General features: G+C 35.7%; 2 protein-coding genes across 2 annotated transcripts; both read left to right on the top strand.

Annotated features, from left to right (window-relative positions):
* The first annotated feature begins 253 nt into the window (after positions 1-253).
* On the top strand, positions 254-5,897 carry LOC111196667 (zinc finger protein 540). The gene is made up of 2 exons (XM_022686012.2): positions 254-528; positions 2,979-5,897. The coding sequence occupies exon 2, from the start codon at positions 3,104-3,106 to the stop codon at positions 5,303-5,305; it is 2,202 nt and encodes a 733-aa protein (XP_022541733.2). The 5' UTR covers positions 254-528; positions 2,979-3,103; the 3' UTR covers positions 5,306-5,897.
* Positions 5,898-13,347: 7,450 nt separating this feature from the next.
* On the top strand, positions 13,348-20,051 carry LOC103034753 (uncharacterized). The gene is made up of 6 exons (XM_007261027.4): positions 13,348-14,080; positions 15,525-15,566; positions 16,668-16,931; positions 17,583-17,624; positions 17,710-17,916; positions 18,013-20,051. The coding sequence occupies exons 1-6, from the start codon at positions 13,402-13,404 to the stop codon at positions 18,516-18,518; spliced, it is 1,740 nt and encodes a 579-aa protein (XP_007261089.3). The 5' UTR covers positions 13,348-13,401; the 3' UTR covers positions 18,519-20,051.
* The last annotated feature ends 1,583 nt before the right edge of the window (positions 20,052-21,634 follow it).

The following is a 21,634-nucleotide window of genomic DNA, read 5'->3' on the forward strand; positions in this document are numbered from 1 at the left end:
CCAAAAAACATTGATACACTTATTTTTATTTGGGATATATACTACATTTTTCATAGTTCAAGCTTAATACTTAAACTACTAGTTTCCATACTGTTTTTTTTTTTTTTTTCTTTTCAATTTGACAAAACATTTGTCCCTGATTTGGCTCCATAAAATAGCCCCCTTACACCCTCTTCAGGGCACTACGCAGGTCATGGTAGTTGAAGGATTGGTGGGCTGGGGAGCCAATTGAAAACGAGACTGTGTGAGGAGGGGGCGGGGCCATAGATAACTTCTCTCCTGCAGGTTCATTCTCATTCACTTACTGCTGCTGTAAACACGCTGAAGCTCAGGCAGTACGAGTTACATCCAGCTGTGTTACAGATCAGCGTTAAAGTAGCTAATTAAAAAACGTTGTTAGTGTCAGTACTTTCTTGTGAAGATCGGTTTAACTGCAGATAAGCTGAAAAACTGAATTTTCGACCCCGTTATTATCGAATCTCCACGGCTGAGAGGATCTGCAAAGTCCGTCTAGAGGCTACAAAACAGGTAATCTTGCGATTAATTCATATTTCAAACCGTAAAAACGATTTAATATTTTTATATAGACGTCTTAGGACATAACAGGACAGTGGCCACAATATTTCAAATTCAAACTCTTGAAAAGCTTACATAGTAAAATCTTTTACACAAGTTTTACACAAAAAAAACAAAATAAATGCTAACATACTGAAATAAAATCAGAATGTTAAAATTATATAAAATTAAAGTGTATGTTGCAAATTATAAACAGAAAAATATATATAAAATATATGTTTTTAACAATACTTGATTACTTTAATAATATGACATTCAAGAATCAGGAGTCAAATTCAGAAGTCAGGAGGCCTTATCAGATTGCGACTTAATTCTCGTGCAGGCAGAAAATCGTACACTGGCACAGCTTGGGAGGACCTTACATACATTAGAAACTGCTTTCAGTGCTGTAGGGGGTGCAGGAAGACAAAGGATACGAGTTTAGGGAGAAGAATGTGGGGGATAAAGTGAGAGCAAATGATCAACTGATGGTCTAGAGTTGCAGTGTGATCACTGTAAGGGGGAAGGGGGTTAGGTGACTAAATTAGCATAGCAAAAGTGCATTGTACAAGAGACAAAAAATAAAAACAAAGAAAGCCAAATTTGTTGTTGACAGAATCTCTCATTCTGCAATGTCTCGTTTGTTTCCGCGTACTTAATTTTTTATTTTTTGCTCTACTTAAGTCAAGGTTGTCTCAGTCATCAACAGAAAGAAAGTTATATGAGCAGGAGGTCGCAGGTTCGAACACCAGCTCATGCAGCTTTGCCATCAAGCTGCCGGCGTCAGAGGGAGCAAAATTGGCCCTGCTCCCTCTGGGTGGGTAGATGGTGCTCTCTCCCCACATCACTCCTAGGGTAATGTCTGCAGCACAGGGCGTCTGTGAGCTGATGTACCGGAGCCAATAAGCCGCTGTGCTTTCCTCCAAGCGCGCTGGCTGCTCGGCAATGCTGGATCAGCAGCAGCTCGAAAAGAAGCGGTGGCTGGCTTCACATGTATCGGAGGAAGCATGTGCTAGTCTTCACCCTCCTGGTGTGTTGTGGCATTACTAGTGATAGGGGGAGTCCTAATGAGTGGGTTGGGTAATTGGCCGTGTAAATTGGGGAGAAAAATGGGAAAAATTAGAAATAAAATTATAAAAAAATAAAATAAAAGAAAGAAAGTTAGAGGGGGTGCTTTTTCAGGCATACCCTGTTATATCTGGCTACATGAGGGCTACATACATGACACTTGCACATGTAATACATGCTGGTGTCACATATGTATTACTAAAAAAAAATTTTTATCTTGAGTCACCAGAAAAAAAAGTTAGAGGGGGTTCATTTTCAGGCAGGCCACTTGCTTGGAATGGCAACCCCTCTAACTTTCTTTCTGTTGACCCAAACACTAAATAAACGTGACTGAGACGGCTGTGACTTTTGGCGTGTATTTCTAAGTAAAGTTAAAGTGGATTATCTCTGCTTTCATCAAGATGACTGTTCATACGCGTTCCTGAGAGGAGGTGCTTCTCATAGGGAGGGGCTGCAGGGGCTTTTTTCATTATTTTTTACTTAAAACAGCATCTTGGGTATTTCCTTGGGCATTGGATATTCCTATTTTCCACATGTTGAGCATCCACTCCTACGTTCCATTGCAGCAGGGTACACACAAAAACATACTTGTTAGGGTGAGTAATGAGACACAAATGATCAGAGACGAGGATACAGATCCTGTCACTTTTTCGATTATTTAAAGTAAAGCACTGAGAACTTAATGCCCTACTATTTGGGCAGAACTCCCGCACTTACACACTCTTAAACAGGTCAGCTTAAATTGAGATTTTCTTCAAAAAAGAAAGTTTTTAACCTACAAGCAGATCAAAACAACAGAATGGTCAGCTCAGGCTGGTTAAACTGGTCGACCTGTTTAACACTTGATTAGTAAAAGTCATGGTTTCATTTAATGGTTTAACTGGTTTATAAACATGATCTGGCCAAGTTATACAAAGAGTTAAACCAGCTTGGCTACTAGTATTGTATTTATTTTGAATTTAATTATTCAGTAATATTTGATATTTAGTTTTTTATTTTTTAGAATTTTTCAATTATGTAATTAATCTTATTTAAAATATGATGGCCTGTCTATTTTGAGTAATTGTGTAGGTATGTTAAGCCATTTAAGTATTTTAAAAGTAAAATGTAATGCACAAGATACACAATTTTACGGAAAGAATAAAACAATAACCAAAGCTTTTCAAACATAATTTTTCCAAAAAGAAATAGATATATAGAAAATATATAGAAAAATATACTAAATAAATCATCGATAAAATACATATATTTAATTCATTAATACTGAGCAATGCATGCTGTTTTGTTTGGACACAACATGCATTACTACACTTTTACACTTCATCTCTAATGCTGTACTTTGTGTTTTATTGCAGGCTGAGCATCAGTCTTAAAGAAATGCTCAAGACCTGTTGTACTTGATCGCTGTTCTACAAAACCTGAGGACTTCTTAAACCCTCTGATTCAGCTGTAGAGGAGCGCTATTTCCCCTTCTGCAGTGATGATGGAGAACAGTGGAATGAGGAATAGTCACACTGAAAAACTGTTAGAACAGCCCTGTCACAGTCAGAAGTATGTGGACTCAGTCCAGGTTAAAACAGAAGATGATACAGATCCGATTTGGGCATGTTACGAATCATTAGAAAAGCAGGGGCCGAGCGAAGCTTTTGGTGTTAAAACAGAACCTCTCTGGGTAAAATCTGAAGCTCCAGAATTTGAAGAGGCAAATGTCACCAGATGTGAAAACATTTTCAGTGATCAGGACAGAGCAGTGCTTAGTCAGACTGTTGGTATAAAGAATGAGGATCATGCCTGGGAAAGCTTTTGGGATTGCTATAATTCAGTCCCAGGTAGTGAAAACCAACAGACAGAGAGTGACATTAAACAAGAAATTGTAACAATCAAGCAGGAGTGCTACACAGCATCAAATCTCCTCTTGACTCTTGCATCTCAGACCATCTCATCACCAGTTGTTACATTGGCTTCAAAGAAGGACAGCAAAAGTATTGGTGATCTTCAAAATGAGACCTTCACAGTCTCAAATCCAAAGAGTATCAGCTGTGTTAACTCTGTCTCTTCATATAAATCACCCATAATCAGACATGTCCTTGACTCAGGATCTCAGATTAAAGACACAAACCAACATGTAGCAAGACCTCCAGACAAATCCCAGCATATTGTCCAAGAAAAATGTACACCCCAACACATCTCTCCTTCTAATACGCTTTCACAGTCTAATCTCAGACCTGCACATGGAGCAAATCAGCCACATTCTTCATCACCTGAACATGAACAAGCAGGTGAAAACAGTGTTCCACAGCAAGGTGGCGTGTGCTTGGAAAGATCAGCATCACAGCAGGAGCAGCCATTGTTGAATTGTTTTCAATTCTATCAACAATGTCAAAAAACCATGCGCTCACATTATGTGGAGGGTAGTAAGCACAAGATTCCAAGATCAACAAAATCAGAAAAACAAGAAATTGTGACAAGCAAGCAGGAATGCTACGCAGCATCAAATGTCCTCTTGGCAATGGCATCTCGGGCCATCTCATCACCAGTTGTTACATTGGCTTCAAAGAAGGACAGCAAAAGTATTGGTAATCTTCAAAATGAGACCTTCACAGTCTCAAATCCAAAGAGTACCAGCTGTGTTAACTCTGTCTCTTCATATAAATCACCCATACTCAGACATGGCCTTGACTCAGGAACTCAGATTAAAGACACAAACCAACAAGTAGCAAGACCTCCAGACAAATCCCAGCATATTGTCCAAAAAAACCCCATCTCTCCTTCTAATACGCTTTCACAATCTAATCTCAGACCTGCACATGGAGCAAATCAGTCAATTTCTTCATCACCTGAACATGAACAAGCAGGTGAAAACAGTGCTCCACAGCAAGGTGGCGTGTGCTTGGAAAGATCAGCATCACAGCAGAAGCAGCCATTGTTGGATTGTTTTCAGTTCTGTCAACAATGTCAAAAAACCATGCGCTCACATTATGTGGAGGGTAGTAAGCACAAGATTCCCAAAACATCAAAATCAAAGAATAAAGCACAGACAAGGAACTGGAAATGCTGCCAATGTGATGTTGCCTTAATCTCATCAGGGCACCTCATATACCACTTGATGAAGAAGCATGCTAGATCTAGATGTGTTCATTGTGACATGTCTTTTAATAGTAAAAAAAAGCTTGCATATCATATCAAGTGCAAACATGAACCCCCTGCCTCCTGTGAAGTGTGCGGTAAGGTCTTCCGCTCTGGGCATCATCTCAAAGTTCATCAAGCAACACACAACAAAGAATTAATCAAACACTTCTGTGAGTTGTGCGGCAAGGGTTTTAGACTAAGATCAGCACTCCAGATGCACATGAATGTACACACTGAAGACAAACCCTACAAGTGTCCCGACTGCAAGGCCACGTTTAAAGCCGCCTTTTATTTATCGAGACATCGCATCACACACACAGACCTGAAGCCGTTCTCCTGCCATGTGTGTCAGAACAAGTTCAGAACAAAGGCAAATTTGAAAGTTCACCTGAAGACTCATGATAAAGACCCACTGAAGGAAAAAGGCAAGAGAAAAAGAGAGACGAGGACACAAAAGAAAAAGCAAGTCCAGCTGTCTGAGTCAGAGGAGGAAGAATGGGAAGAAGAAGAAGAGTCAGAAGAACAAGAAGAATCAGTTGAAGAGGATGAATAGGTACAAGAAGAAAATTAAGAAAAATAAAGAAAATAAAAATGGAAAAGATGGTAACCTAAAGGACTTGTACATTGATGGATCCTATTGGATTTATCCACCACAAGAATCAGGAGATTGTAGGTGATCTACCTCTACAGGATTTTATTATTCTGTTTGAAAGAAATGCTTGATGTATTATACACACTGTTCTTATTACTATTAATGTAATAATTGTCTTGAGTTCAGTTCCAACTATGATCTTGACCCTTTCAAACACCGTTAGCTGCAGTGGACATCATGAGCTTTCTTATTTTTATAGACATATTTCACTAATTTAGATCTGTTGACCATCAGAATAAATGTTAACCTGACAATCGCGTAGCAGCTTAGCTCCATCTACTAAACTTAGAAAATAATCAGCATGCTGGTACTCCTACAATGAGTAGTAATGGCTTATTTTGAAAAAATAAGTTATTCATATTTTTACTAACACTAGTTCATACTTTTTCTCGTCATGTTTTAATTTTAAAAATAACTTTGTTAAACTGCACTGGTTTTACATTGTAACCTGTCATGTAAAAACATTTAATACAAATATCACGTGATTCTTTTACTTTTGTTGTGAGTGTTTTTCTTTTTTTTTTTTTTGAGTGCATTACAGACTGAAAACAGCATTCCTATATTATTATATGGCTTTGCTAGTGGTCAGTGGTGAAAGAAAACACTGGCGCATCAACAAAATCAATCAATATCGTAGCATCGGATTTAAGTACCTCTCAACCACATCTTAGCCACCTTAGCTTAGTTTATTTTATGTTTGCTTGCTCGGGTGTTTTGTCGAGTTCTACTAAATGAGAAATGCTATTTAGTGGCTTTGTGCATGGAACAGTTTTTGATTTTTTGTGTTTTCTGGGATAATTTGATGTTTTTCTGGTACATTACACAATCTGGGCTTACTGACAAGGCAACACAAATCGACAGAACTGCTTAGCTATCACAATAGTTCCAATTCCAACAGTACAGGAATTACACATAAGACTTATAATGACAAATAACACAAATACAGCTTTGAATTAGAACTGCTCGTCATATGGATATTTCCTTAAGCTTAGCTACCTATTAAACACGTTAGCACACATTCCACCAGTAGTGAACTCACAAATAGCATGTACGCTTTTTATTAAAACATTTGTGAAAAATTGCTACATATTTGACATAGTATAGGCTAGTTGTGTTTACCACTGGGGGCTTCTTTATGGGTTTAGCTGGGCACACTGCAAAGTGCACAGCCCCCAAAACACATGGGCATTTGTGCTTAAAAGCTGCAATCTTGGTAAAAGCTGGAATGGTAGAAGTATGTATTTAAGTTTTGTACTGGAGGAAGGGGTGCTAAATTGTTAGCCGGGTAGCATAACTGTACATTCAGAACTGTACATTGGTTTTGTTAGTGCTAACTTAGTGGGGCCTTAAAATGTCAGCTATTAACTTGTCATGACAGAAAATGATTGAGGTCTTTCTGCTCTATGCCAGACAAAATACAAAAAAAAAAAAAAGTATGAGTTTATTGTCAGTAAATTGCGGTGCTTCACCGGTGCTTCATGGTGGGCATACTACAAACAAGAACAACTATTAAAACTGCAACTAAACTAGGGTGGGTTTCCCGAAAGCTTCGTAGCGCTAAGAACTTCGTTAACTTGTACTTAAGATTGATCGTTAATTAAAGAGTGTTTCCCAAACCCGTGCGTAACTAAAGTACTACGTAAACTCGCTCGCAGATTAACGAGTGCCCTCACCCAATCGTTATTCTTAAAGAGCTTTGTTTGGGGATCTCGACTTGCAGTTCAGCACCTTAAACACCAGGGGCCGCCAATTTTGAGGAATAAAAATTATAATTTCCGTGTTTGAAGCAATTATATTATATTACTATTAATTATAATCAATTATATTATATTATATTATATTATATTATATTATAATGCCAACTTTGTCTGTGGCTTGTAGTCTAACTGGGCATATTGGAATTGACCAATCAAACGAATAAATTATTAAAATCCAGATTAGCGATGGTGCGTTAATGAGTTCTTGACATTAATGCTTCAAGAAATGCAATCAGTCAATTCCTGCAGATGATGCTCACGGACTAAGCAAAGCTGCAAAGTCTCCAAGTCCGTGGATTCTGTAATCAGGCTGTTACTGTGCCATACACACACTTATATACAATTCCCACCAGCCCGGGAATTACAGCACAACACTATATATTTCCATGCTATTGGGAAAATCCCTGGTACTGTAGGTCCGGTGCAGGGGACGCCTGCGGTGTCTTTAATCACACCTACACATATTGTAAAGGGTATCGGTGATTGTGCAGGTAATATTTAATATTATTCCTTAATCAGGTGCTTCTAACCAACATTGTGGCCGTTCATCTGGGCAAACTCTGGGGTGTGTCAACTCGCAAATATATAAATACCAGTCAAAATTTGGACACGTCTCATTCATTGTTTTTATTTGTTTATTTTTTACATTGTCGATTATTATCAAAACCATGAAAACTATTAATTGATGCAAATGGAATTATCTAGTAAACAAAAAGGTGCATGACCTCTACAATACCTTGACCAAACCCAACTGAGATGGTGATGAGCTGGAGCTTCACAGAGTGTATACTAAACATATTTCTGTTGGTTTAAAATGTATGTATGTATATATATATATATATATATATATATATATATATATATATATACATTTTAAACCAACAGAAATATGTTTAGTATGTTTAGTACTATATATATATATATATATATATATATATATATATATAGTGTGTGTGTGTGTGTAAATATATATATATATATATATATATATATATACACACACACACACACACACAGGAACATACGTATATGTATTATTATATTTAATTTTATATTATTAATAATTATAATAATAATAAATTAATATTACTATTAATAATATTAGTATAATATTTATTATTATAATATATATTAACAATAATAGTTTTAAAAATGTAAAAAAAGTTTAATGTTTTAAAATAGATTAGATTTTCGAGTATTTATTTAGTCATATGTATCTTTAGGAGTATAATGTTGTTAATTACAACACATTTCTACGTTTTTATGGTGTAATAGTGAATAAATACTGCATATTGGATCGATATTTGTGGATCGATTGAGCGCGCTGTTTTGGGGGAGGAGTCAACAAAGACGTTCTTTAACCTCGTTTCTAATTTTCACGTTGCGAAGCTCTTTGGGAAATGCTCGCAGAACTGGCTCGTTCTTTACACACGTCATTCGTTAGTTCGTTCGTTATTCGCTAAGATTGCTCGTTTTCGGGAAACCCACCCCTAAACCAGATACCACAATGCTACCAAATCTACCATAAAATTAACATAAAACAGTAATCGCACTCGGGTTCGGATCGTCTTCTCGGTCCGGTCCCAAACGAACTCGGTTCGCTTTGGTGAAAACGTAATCCGATCTCGATCAAGCTATTAAATATAGTCCATTTATTTAAGCTAAACTGCTGATAAGGCGGATTTTAACCCTACATATTAACCAGATAACGCTAATTACCACAGCTGTGAATAAACGCTGGACGCTGTGCTGCATTCTCTTTTCACAGGCGCGTGACTCGGTTTACTATGTTTACATCTGCGCTGCACACCCGAACACTGTGTTTAAACGCGCAGCGTTCAGTGTTAAAGCACAAATATACGCACTGGAACACAGAATCTTCTCGCTATATTTACTGTTTCGTATATGTATATTTACTCCCACGCCAGACACCTCTGCCCAATCAGAGAATACAGCCTGCCCGCGTGGTTTATTGGTGCGCATTTTGGTGCGTTTACATTTATGTCAGTGTGAAACCAGACCAAACAGAGGGAGAAAGCGCTCCAAGTAAACAAACTCACTAACTGATTCGGACCAGAGAAATGAACTACAGGTGTGAAAACACCCTAGTGCAGTTCGATTGAACAGATGTGAAAACAGTAATCGCACTCGGGTTCGGATCCAACCAACCGGACACCAGGAGGTGTTCTCGGTCCGGTCCCAAATGAACTCGGTTCGCTTTGGTGAAAACGTAATCCGGTCTTGATCAAGCTATTAAATATAGTCATATACATATTGACCAGATAACGCTAATTACCACAGCTGTGAATAAACGCTGTGTCCATGGACGCTGTGCTGCATTCACTTTTCACAGCCGCGTGACTCGGTTTACTATGTTTACATCTGCGTTGCACGCCCGAATAGACCGTTTCAATGAGGAAAACAATAACAAAGCTACTGCTCATGTCTGTTCCTTCGACGCTTCCGGTGAAGCTATTTTCAAGTATACAGCTGTCAAAATGAGAGCGCATATTTCGCTCCCGAACACAGAACAAACACGCTATAGTGTTAGTAAAAAGTGATCAAACCTCTTCTCCTGATCCTTTTGATAAGGATTTAAGAGGGAAGTTTTTTCCTCTGATTTAAAACGCTTGCCAGAGGTGACCTTCCCAGATGTGATCATTACCTTGTTGAAACTGAGGCAGTGAAAGCGCACCGCAGTTTGGACGCACATAATTACTTTCTCAGTGGAAAAGTTGGGAATATTTGTTCCTTATGACATAAGTATAAATAAATAAATGTTGAAATTAATTAATGAATAAATAAATAAATGTTGAAATAAATAAATGAATAAATAAATAAATGTTGACATAAATAAATGCACATATAAATGAATAAATAAATATATAAGAAACGTATTTATTAATTTGTTTATTTACCTATACAAATAAATGCATGCACAAATAATTGTATAGGTAAATAAACAAATTAATAAATACGTTTCTTATATATTTATTTATTCATTTATATGTGCATTTATTTACACAAGTCACTTCCAGCTCGTTTCGTTGCACTAGCGAAATCCAGACTCAACCTGTTTTAATACAAATGACAGGCTTTGTAATCAAGGCTTATGGACCTGCACACGGTATTTAAACAGCCGCAGTAATCGAGCCCTGAAAAGCCGTGAAAAATGTTGGAGGAAAGGAAGGTGAAGGAAAGCGCTGCTTTTTTTCTCTCCTGCTGAACAGGAGTTACTTATACATCTATTTGATGAATATAAAGACATAATTACAAGGAAAGTGAACACTTCTTGTATTAATAAAGTCAAGATAAGCTGCCTGGCAGAAAATTGGAGACCGATTAAATGTGTAAGCATAATATTCAATCCATTCATTGGCATTCCAAAATCTTCCCATCTACTAGATTGTCTTTAAATTGCCTGCAGCCTTCAATGTTGGCTGCTCTTATTATAGCCTATATATTTTTTCTAATTTCTTACCTGCTTGCAAATATTGGTATGGTAGTTGTCTATATCCATTCATTTTTTGCATCATTAAGTTAACCAAACATTTATATTATTTATATTAAACAAATATGATCACATATGCGAATTGCAATAATTTGTATAAACACTTGAATTAATCTGAATAAGAATTATGGGATTAAAAATAAAAGTAACTTCATCTAAAGTACCTGGGCATCATTAATACTAATAAATGTGTTTTTGTGATATAGAGTTTATGCAAATATATCTTTGTGAAAAATAACTGCGAATAAATACTGTATTTCATTTTACACTGGCCTGAATTTGTTGAGATTGATTTTGTTTCCCTGGAATTTGAAATTAGTACATTATTAGTATTTACTCTTTTTCTCCAAGCATAGCTTTGATCCCCTTTGCAACAAAAAGGGTGTATATTACCTTCAACAGTCCACAAGGCATTTTGCATCACCTGACCTATTCTAAGATATTTCAATAACAAGGCTTTTGTAAAAGATATATAAGTTAAAGTCTGTTTTTACTATTTGCATGGTGCTACTCTCTTTATGCATTTTCCCAACCCCCTTTAGATTTTTTTACATTTTAAATGTAATATTGAAGACATTAAAGTTATAGATGAATGCTGATCACCAAATCACCAAATCTCTAACCTATCATAGTTGGGTTTAGGTCAGGGGATTGTGGAGGCCAAACACTTTTAACTACATAATTTCATATGTGTCCATTAAATTTTATAAATTAATTAAATAAATATATAAAGAAAAACATTGAATGCAAATGTGTGTCTTTTGAGTTGTACTGTATGTATTCACAGTAGTTTCACAGTAGTTTATCTCACACCAAAGACAGTGTGAACGACAGCATAGTGTCAGTCGGCTCCAGCAGTAGGAGTAGACATTGGTTAGAACAAAGACTATTATCTCTCAACACAGACAGCTGCAGAAACCAACGTGAGAGTCGTCTGCGGCCCATTTACAAATTTACATCTGTGAAGGTTAGAGTGAAGTCTAGTTCCATTAATCCCACTGAGAATATGAAAAAGAATGGTTATACAAACTAGTCATTTTTATTCTCTGTCCAATTAAAAACATGCCCTGTTTCTCCAAAAGGTGACTTTACAGGAGAATGCAAAATTGTATGTAAAAAAAAATGAGTTTATTTTAAAATATATATATATTTGTCATTTCATCCAGAACTATTTACACTGTGTAAAGAGCAGCTACAGGGTTCAAACTATGGAGAAAACTAACAGCAGACAAAAATCAAAATACAGGCATTTAGTTTCCTAAGCCAGACATGCATGAAATAAGCTAGGATTAGCTACATTTGAGGGTTTCTTTTTTTATTTCTATCTGATATAATAACATGTAATGAAAAACAGTGTAAGAATAAAACAACTGTGGTCTCACACCAACTGTGTACATATTATTTTTATCTAAAATTATGTTGAGAAACTGATATCTCAAAACTCTTTATTTTATTTTTTCAGTCTTTGATGCATTTTGCTGTTTTTTGCAAATAGAACAAATTAGAGCAGTCCTGTAATTGGTTGTGGAACAAAGTAGTGATTGGCTGGGCCATGTTAACCCCACCTTAAAGGTGTCAGGCCTATTTATGTGATGACTGATGCTTACCTGGAGTTGACACGGTTCGCACAAACTAGCTAATCTATACCTATGACTTTACCTCTGCCTGGAGCTTTGTAATTTAGGTAAGACCTTTTTTATCAATAATGTTTTTTTTCTAAATTACTGTACATTCCATTAGAAAGAGCAGTAATATCGTGTAGCATTTAATTGTTGGATATTAATAATACAAAATAATGTTGTAAGATCTTACAGGTAGGGAATTAAAGTAATTTGAGAGGAGAATGCATTATGAATTTAAAATTGTATTTTACTCGCAAGCATTTTAATATTGTTGTAATGATCTCTTATAGAGAGTATCTGTTTGACGAGTTGAGGGTTATAATATTACCCACCACAATTCGAGTTTTTTTTAATGCTCAATTTTTCTATGAACAAACGTTTTTTTTTTCTACTGAAAGTATATAAATTAATTGTTTAATGCTAGTTTTAGTAAAGAAGACTGATCAGGCTTCAAACCACCCATTTAATTTCTGTATTGTTCAAATGTACATAAATACATCTAAGTGAAATTTAATTTACATCTACATAGCCCCCTTTCACCATGCTCCATGGTTTTATTATGCTGTTTGAGGCAGAGTGGTGGTTTTGGATAGTAAAAATAAATGTCTATATTTGTATTGTAGACATGGTAGCCTCAGGTTTCCCATTGGCACCATTTTTAGAAAATTGTATGTGTCTCTACAATTAACTATTTTGCACTCTCTAATGGACAAAATAATCCTTTGGTTTCATTGATTGTATTTTTTTTGCTTTTAACGGTACAAACAAAAAAATAATATACTAAAGTTAATATTGGAAAAAATTGTTCTACTCTTGAAATTGTAGTTTAACATTTTGTTAAAGAGAACTGCATTTACCAGCATGAAGACTGGACATGTGGGCTCGCACAGGCTTAAGGAGTTAAAAATATTTGTTAATTATAATTTGATAAAGACAAAGCCGAACTTTCAGATCTCTTTTTTTGTGTACCAAATAATGTTTTTTTCTTAAGACATAAGACATATGTTTCTTACATTTAAATTAGTAGCAAGTTTTTGTTTTTGTTGCCACTGCTGACATTATTAATCCTATATATTGTGTTTCAGTTCTTTGTGATCATCTGGAGGAATGCAGCACATCTTGGAGGGCTTCCAGATCCATGCACAAAACCTAAGGATTGGTTACACATCTGACACAGCTGTAGAGGAGGCAACCGTCTTTTCCCCTTCAACAGAGAGGAGGGAGAACTACAGGATGAAGGACTGTCTGACTAAACAACACTCAGACTATACTAGAGTTAAGAAAATGAATTTATCAGCTTGGATCAAAACTGAAAGTGATGAAGATCCCATTTGGGCATGTTACTCATCATCAGAAAAGGAGGAGAACGGTGGTTCATCTGCCAATAATATAAAACCTCTCTGGATAAAATCTGAACCCTCAGAAGCAGATGAGTGCTATGCTGTTGCCTGTAAAATCTCTCTTGGTGTTTGTGATCAGAAAGCAATGTCAGTTTTGAAGAATACCATTCAGCAGGAAACCTGTGCTTCAGTGCTGAGCCAAAAGGTCCCTTTCATAAATGAATACCCTGTACAAGCTTCCTACAACACGATAACATGGAAGGAGAATCAGAGAGCAGAGATGGACATCAAACCAGAACATCTAGCAATGCAGCAAAAGAGCTGTGCACCCACAAGTCTCTATTTATCCAATGAATTGACACAGAATGTTGGCAGGACTGAAGAACAACAGCTCAAAAGTACCGTACCATACTTCAGTTCAACACCACTTGGATATGAAGCACCAGGTGAGTTGTATACATCCTACACAATATAGTAAATGTATGATTTATGACTCGTGTAACAGGCATTATTTGTGACCCCTCATATCCCAAGATCTATGAAAGGAATGATATTTGATATCTGCACTAAACAGTGTGGTTCTTTGCTGCTCCTGTTAAAAAACATTTGGGTTTCACTGAAAGCACTAAACAAGTACACAGATTTACCAATCTATGGCATGTGGTTGCCCCCAGCCAACAAACCACTTTTTTGCTTACACCATTCCTTTCATTTATTGTAATGGTTAAAATATCACAACATTTTTTGTTTACAACAGTTTAATTAGTATTTTTAGTAGTTGCCTCAGGACAAAATTATGCAAATAGACCACTTATTTTAGCTAACTCCTTCAGCAGTGCAATTTTAGTCAGCAGTGCATAAAGGCCATCTTTGGTAAACAAACAAATGCTCTACCTCAGCTACTCAACTATCCTAGCCCTGTGAAGAGGTAGCTAGGAAATGGAGTAAACTGATAATTAAGCAATAATACACGAAAGGGAGTGCTATAACGTCTCATACTTGGCCTTGGACCGCATCACAGCAGTGCCAATATGACACGTTATAGCACGAACCTCGAGGGTATTATTGCGATTATACCACAGTTCCATTACTGCTGTTTATTAAAAGATTTTGAGTTAAACAGGACGAGAAAATACAATCTGTTTGGTTATAAACACTCCGAGTGTTAAAATAGTTCCAAAGCTGCTCTGCTTTAGTTGCTTTAGTATTATCGTGGAAGTCTGTAAATAAACAGAAGCGCTTTACTCACCCAAATAAATTGTTTTTAAAAGAGAGATTTGTGTAGATTAAAGTCTCTCGTTTGACTGAAAGAATTTTTTTTTTTTTTTAAGAATTAAAGTTTTGTTTTTTTCGGCTCCCTCCAGCGGCAAGACCTGCAGAACTACAAGAGTCCACCTTACTTTCAGTTTAAAATAGCCTATAATAATAGGAAAATATATACACTTAAGCTTTTATTTCAATAATAACCTGATATTGGTGTCTGATAATGTGTGTAATAATGAGTATTTTTAAATCGCTGGGCTTGTTTATTAGTGGAACCGCGTCTTTGCCTGCGCCACCTATTAGAGACATGGTGTTTATTCACTGTGTCTGTAGGATGCAGCGCCTCACAGTGGTGTTTAATGATATCGCATTTGGTTTGTATTTGGCTGGTTGATTCAGCCTTGTTAACCTTGCTTACAGCTCCTCTGGTAGCCGTTGCGGGAACTGACTGACCCTTTACTGTTATGTATAGAATTTAACCTAATTTCAGCTGAAAGTTTTATATTTATGCAGTGCTTAGCATTGCCTCTGTTTGGTACGGCATTATTATTATTTGGTACTATTATTATTATTATTTTTATGTTAGTGTTGGATTTAATGACCTAAATTGTTCTTAAATTTCCACAGTCACTGAGTCTGCAGGCACATCGCTGTATGAGAGCCCTCTTGGTAAGTTAAAGCTTGATGGGCCATTCCACTGAATTGGTGCCATTTGCATGTTGTAACTCTTTCAAATTAAACATATTTTTAAAATCTTTTTTTCAACTCTGAATCTAATATCACATATATTTAACTATTCAAACCATGTACTGGTCAAACTCAGGCAGCTTTACTTAATTTTTAACAAGGTTTCTAAGCAGAAGATTGATACATTTTTTTCTTAGTCCTGTAACCAAAACTCATGTGACAATTAAAAAGCATGTTTAAAAGCAAGTCCACTAATTCCTTTAATTTTCTCTCAACAAAGTCTTTATTTTTTAGAAATGGTTGACTGCATGTTCAAATAATTGATATTTATAACAAAAAGATCACTATATATGCATTGTATTTTTCTAAAAAAAAAAAAAAGACCCAAACTTGTAATTGATCAAATTTATTATCCTGCAATTTCTTAAACAAATGGATAAATGATAAACCAAACAGAATTAGGAAAAGTGGTTTACATTACCTGATATTCACATTAATAAATCAGTAAAAAACAGAGGACTCCACTCACTCCTGTAACTGGAACTCAATCTAGTTACTGGAACTCATTTCTGGTTATGGCACTCATTCCTGTTACTGGAACTAATTCCTGTTACTTTTTATGTTTTGAGTAACAGGACTGAGTTTTTAGCCTAGATATAGCAAAAACATGAAAAATATCTAAATAGTGGCAATGCTAATAGCATGAGGACACTGAGCACATTCTAGTGATTTCCCCCAAATTTTTATTTAAAAAATAAACAAATAAGATCTAAGAATTAATTTAGGTAACAGGAATGAGTGTTATGATTGACGTCCTCAGTCAAAGTTACAACAAGTTCAAATATACAGAAAAGCCAACTTACTGTTTTTTATAATCTTTTTATTCTTTTTTTATTCATGTTTTTAATTACATATATTACTTTTGCAATTTGGTTAATATGCAAGACACTATGCTTAATAATAAAATGTATTTTAAAGTCATTTTCATGTGCACATTTATATATGTCATTTCCTGGGGACAGAAATGGCACCCATTCTGTGGAAAGTCACTTATATTGTTTTCTGTTTTCTGATTTTCTACAGCATGTCTGACCCGTTTAGTTAACAGAGTTGGACTCTTAACACCACCGAGATTTGATACCAAACCCAGCAGGCCTGTCTCTGCTGCATCTAAACCTCATGATGGTTGTTCTGTAAGAAACACCAGCCCTGGATTGACAACTTTCAATCCTTCTTTGGCCAGTCATCTACGGAAATCACAACACAGTCAAAGAAAGTCAACTATCAGCGATAAACCAGTTCCACCTGGAAAACGGAGCAGGAGAGAAGATTGCTACAAATCAGTAGGTAAGAAAAGGAAGTTAACTTTGGTGGGTGCACTTCCACCAAACTCCATTTTACTAATTAAAGGCTCTAATTACACCGCATTAAACTTTGAATGTTTAAGACAGCTAGGTTTTAATAAGTTTGTTTATTGTTAGAAAAACGTTTTTTTTTTTTTGCATTAGGTTGTAGCATCATAAACATGGGTCCCATCTGGGCTGTACACTACACATGTGGCCTAGATGGGGCATGGGATGTAATGAGAGGGTAGCTTGTATTGATGGGGTCCATAGATATTTTTGGTATTGTTTATCAAAATCATCGAAACATTTCTTACGTTACCACAGTTACAGTAGAACAGACGACTGTAAACCTTGGTGAAAATACAATGTAACTCCTCACCAGGGTCCATGAGAGGGGCAGCAGGGGTTAAACATGTGTTGTTCACTTCACATGTGTTATAGAGGGGACCCAAGTGAGATTAAGGTGGGCTGTAATGTTGTTGCCCATTTGGGAAGCCCAACTTCAATGATATGTACGTAGTACAGTACAGTAATATGAGCTATTTTTCAAATCTGTTTCAGTTTGGTAAGGCGTCATTAAAAGGGCATTATTTTATAGATTTGTTTGTTATTGTCGGATGTAATAACCATAATATTTCCTTCATTTCCACAGCTACAGAATCTGCAGGCAATTCAGTTACTGAGAGCCCCCTTGGTAAGTTAGCGATTGTTATGTTTTTTTGGTTTGAGTTGGTATAGGCTGTTATTATGTGTTATACTAATTTCTGTATTTTCTCCAGCTTGTCTGAACAGTATGGTTGAAAGACCTCGCAATAATTGCTTGAAAAAAGCAGTGAGAAACACCAGCCCTGGATTGACAACTTTCAGACCTTCTTTGACCAGTAGTTCACAAAAATCAAAACAATGGCAAAGAGAGTCAACCATCAATGATGAACCAGTTCCTCTTGAAAAAAGCAGTAGGATTGAACATGTGTACAAATCAGTGGGTAAGGAAAAACTAGATTTTATTTATATTATTATTATTTTTTATTATATTAATATTAGTGTTGGTTGTTGAACTTTTTTACTCAAACTGTTCACAGATTTCCACACCAGTGTTGGACCTAATGCTGACTGTGGCATTGCTGGCAAGTCTGATGAGCTGGTGAGCAACTGGAAGGAGAGGTGTACCAAAAAGTTGGCTGAAACAATAAATATTGATCATGATAACGATGGACAAATCATAGATTTGACAGAATTGAGTGACACTGATGAGTTGGAATTACCACTGATTCAGGGATGTGATATGGACCGGCTAAGAGGTTCTCATCTTTCTAGTGAGGTGGATGCGACTACAACTTTAAAGACACAGCAGAATCAGGAGAACACTACACACACCACTGGACAAGCTATGCTTTGTCATGACCATGACAATGCTGTTCAGAAGCTGATTGAACAAAAGTGCAAATTAGTTGAAGAAATGCAAGCATTGCATAAAGAACATAATACACGTTTAAAATCTTTGTCAAATATAATGTGTGAATTGGACCGATGTATACAGTTGAAGCGTTCACCACAAATCACTGTTGCTGGACAGTCCTCCACTTAGTTATTGTTCATCATTTACACAGATATACACGTTCCAGTTGATCCATTATGACCACCTCCTTTTTTTTACACTTGTCCATTTTATCAGCTCCTCTGAGCATATAGGAGCACTTTGTATTTCTATAACTGCAGTTCTATAATTGCAGACCGCACAGAAGGGTATTATTTGGGTGGTGATTTAAACCAAACCACACTGTGTTTGATGTGTTGGAAAAAGACCATTATGACATACTCCCACTACATAACATTATAATTTAATAGGGTACATCCCATGCTATTCCATTATGATTTAATACTATGTGTGTAATAAACGTTGCTTTATTGTCTACCATTATGATTGAATAGCAAGTGCTACTCTGTTTACCATTGTGATGTAAATATACTGTAGTTGTCTTTTTCTGTAACATTATAAACTAATAACATCTTACCACTGTGATGTAATAACAATAGCATCTTTTAGTACTGTTATGGCGTTTGGGTTGCTCTGTCCCTGGGATAAAATTTTTTTTAGTAAAATGATCACAAAACTCAGGGTTTTAAATACAGCTCTGGGGAAAAAATAAAGAGACCACTTCAGTTTCTGATTCAGTTTCTCTGATTTTGCTATTTACAGGTATATGTTTGAGTAAAATAAACATTGCTGTTTTATTCAATAAACTACTGACATTTCTCTTAAATTCCAAATATTGTCATTTAGAGCATTTATTTGCAGAAAATGAGAAATGTTTGAAATAACAAAAAGATGCAGAGCTTTCAGACCTCAAATAATGCAAAGAAAACAAGTTCATATTCATAAAGTTTTGAGAGTTCAGAAATCAATACTTGGTGGAATAACCCTGGTTTTTAATCACAGTTTTCATGCATCTTGGCATGTTCTCCTCCACCAGTCTTACACACTGCTTTTGGATAACTTTATGCCACTCCTGATTATATTTTAAAGGTTTTCAATTTGGTACAATCAAAGAAACTCATACATTTTAAGTGGTCTCTTATTTTTTTCCAGAGCTGTATAATGCTTTTTTTACCATACCAACTACACAATCAAACTAAACTATTTTGTTAAAAAGAAATCCTCACCTGAGGATAGGTTAAATGCAAAGATTTATAGTGTAAGAATTACAATCTTGATCAAATGGTGACTAGCTCACCTCACTGCACTCAATGACATGATTATTATAAGTAAATTACAAACCAGAGTATCTTCTGGGAGCCAAATGTGTTGAAGGGAAACCACTTTACATAATTAACATTCGAATAAGTGAAACCGGGAGGGACTACAACAGGGCTATCACAGGTAGGGGGATGTGACCTAGACACAAAGGTGTCAGAATTAAATCAGTCATCTTGTTTTTGTCTGCTCTCCCCTTAGTAATATTACATCCTAAACAGAAGGAGCTTAGATGGAAAGCAGTATCTTTAAATGTTTATACGGTGTGTTCTTCAATTTCTGAATGTTCAATCCAGCTCCTCTAAACTCGGGTTACATCCATGTATCTCAATACCACTTTTTGAAATAAAGACTGACCATTTTTCATTAAGTTTGAAGAGTCATTCTTTTTTCCTTACAATAGATTGGGGTCACAGCTCTAATATGTAGTGTGTAAATGGTTAAAATTCTAATGTCAGATTTGTTTTTGTTTTTATGCTTGTTTGTATTATGGATTGACATGGATTATGCACATTTTGATGTTGATGTTAAATACTGGGATGCTATATATTATAAATAAATATGTTTTAGGCACCATTGTCTGTTTTTACTTATTAGTGGTTACATTACACATGAACAACCTTTATTTAATAAGCCCTGTGTGACAATAGAGCTTTTATGGACAGTTTTTCTAACTCTATTTTATTGTTTTGCTCTAATTTAGGTTCAAGTTTCCTATTAACTGCTTATTGTTTTTTAGTTACATACAGTACCAATCAAAAGTTTAGACACACCTTCTCATTGAGTGTTTTTCTTAATTTCATTATTTAATTGAATCAAATCACATTAAAACAGTTAAGATACACATTTATGTAGTAATTATGTGGTAAACAAAAAAATATGGTGGGTCTCCACAATCCCCTGAACTAAACCCAGCTGAGATGGGTGATGGAGCTTCACACCATTATGAAAAAGCAGCAATTATCATTCAGCACCTCTACACACTAAGAAAAGTAAGTACTAAAGTAAGATTTGTACTTAAGAGTACAAAGCTTGTCACTGGGGCTGTACCTTATATTGAGGTACAAAAAAGTACATTTCAGTGAAAGTCCTTTTTTGTACCCATGTTTTTTTTTGCCAGTAAAGATTATAAAGATTATAAACATTATCATCAACTAAATATGGCTCAAAAACTTGATGATCCAAAATTGTCTGGCTTTCAAAAAAAAAAGTTTAATTTAAATATATATTGCTTATTAATACAGTAATACAGAATACTGTACCTTTTGGCTGGTTAAATGGTACAATTTTGTACTTATTGCTGTTAGGAATTACTTTGTACTTCAGAGGGCACAAATCTGACCCTGTAAAGACCAATATTGTACCTTTGAGGGTACAATTATGAAGAGTGTACCTTTGAGTACAAAAAAGTACTCATATCGTACCTCTGTTTTTAAGAGTGTAGGAACTCCCTACTGACTGTGAGAAAACTATTCCAGGTGACTCTACCTCATGAAGACACTGAGATTAAAATACCAAGAGTGTGCAGATCTGTCCTCAAAGATAAATGTGGTACTGAAGTATAAAGCATAGTCTGGTTTGTTTAACACTTTTTGTGTTTCTTTAGAGCTTCAGTGTCTTCAATATTAAGTTTACAGTGTAAACAAATCATTAAAAAAAGAAAGAAAACAGATTGAATGAGAAGAAATGTGTCCTAACTTTTAACTGGTACTGTATATCCGCTTTACTGTATATAGTGGCTCCCTGTAGACCCTATTTACAGCTGGTTTATGGAGAGCCTACCCATTCCATCTCTACCGTTGTTTCATAAAATGACTGCGAACCGCTAGATGGAGCCCGCGAGTACGACCCAAGTGAAAGGGGGTAAATGGAGCTAAACGGCTAAAACATCAAATTAAAAATAGCAACTACTTGTCCAAGATATATCTTTAATTTTGGAAAGTATAATT

This window comes from Astyanax mexicanus, chromosome 1 (assembly GCF_023375975.1).
Source record: "Astyanax mexicanus isolate ESR-SI-001 chromosome 1, AstMex3_surface, whole genome shotgun sequence".
NCBI classification, from domain to species: Eukaryota; Metazoa; Chordata; class Actinopteri; order Characiformes; family Acestrorhamphidae; genus Astyanax; species Astyanax mexicanus.

Excerpts from the sequence above, each read along its gene's own strand:
- LOC103034753 (XM_007261027.4), top strand. The coding sequence starts at position 13,402 with ATGCAGCACATCTTGGAGGGCTTCCAGATCCATGCACAAAACCTAAGG. Across the intron at positions 15,567-16,667 it reads GCTGTATGAGAGCCCTCTTG|CATGTCTGACCCGTTTAGTT; the intron begins GTAAGTTAAAGC and ends GATTTTCTACAG. Across the intron at positions 17,625-17,709 it reads AGTTACTGAGAGCCCCCTTG|CTTGTCTGAACAGTATGGTT; the intron begins GTAAGTTAGCGA and ends TATTTTCTCCAG.
- LOC111196667 (XM_022686012.2), top strand. The coding sequence starts at position 3,104 with ATGATGGAGAACAGTGGAATGAGGAATAGTCACACTGAAAAACTGTTA.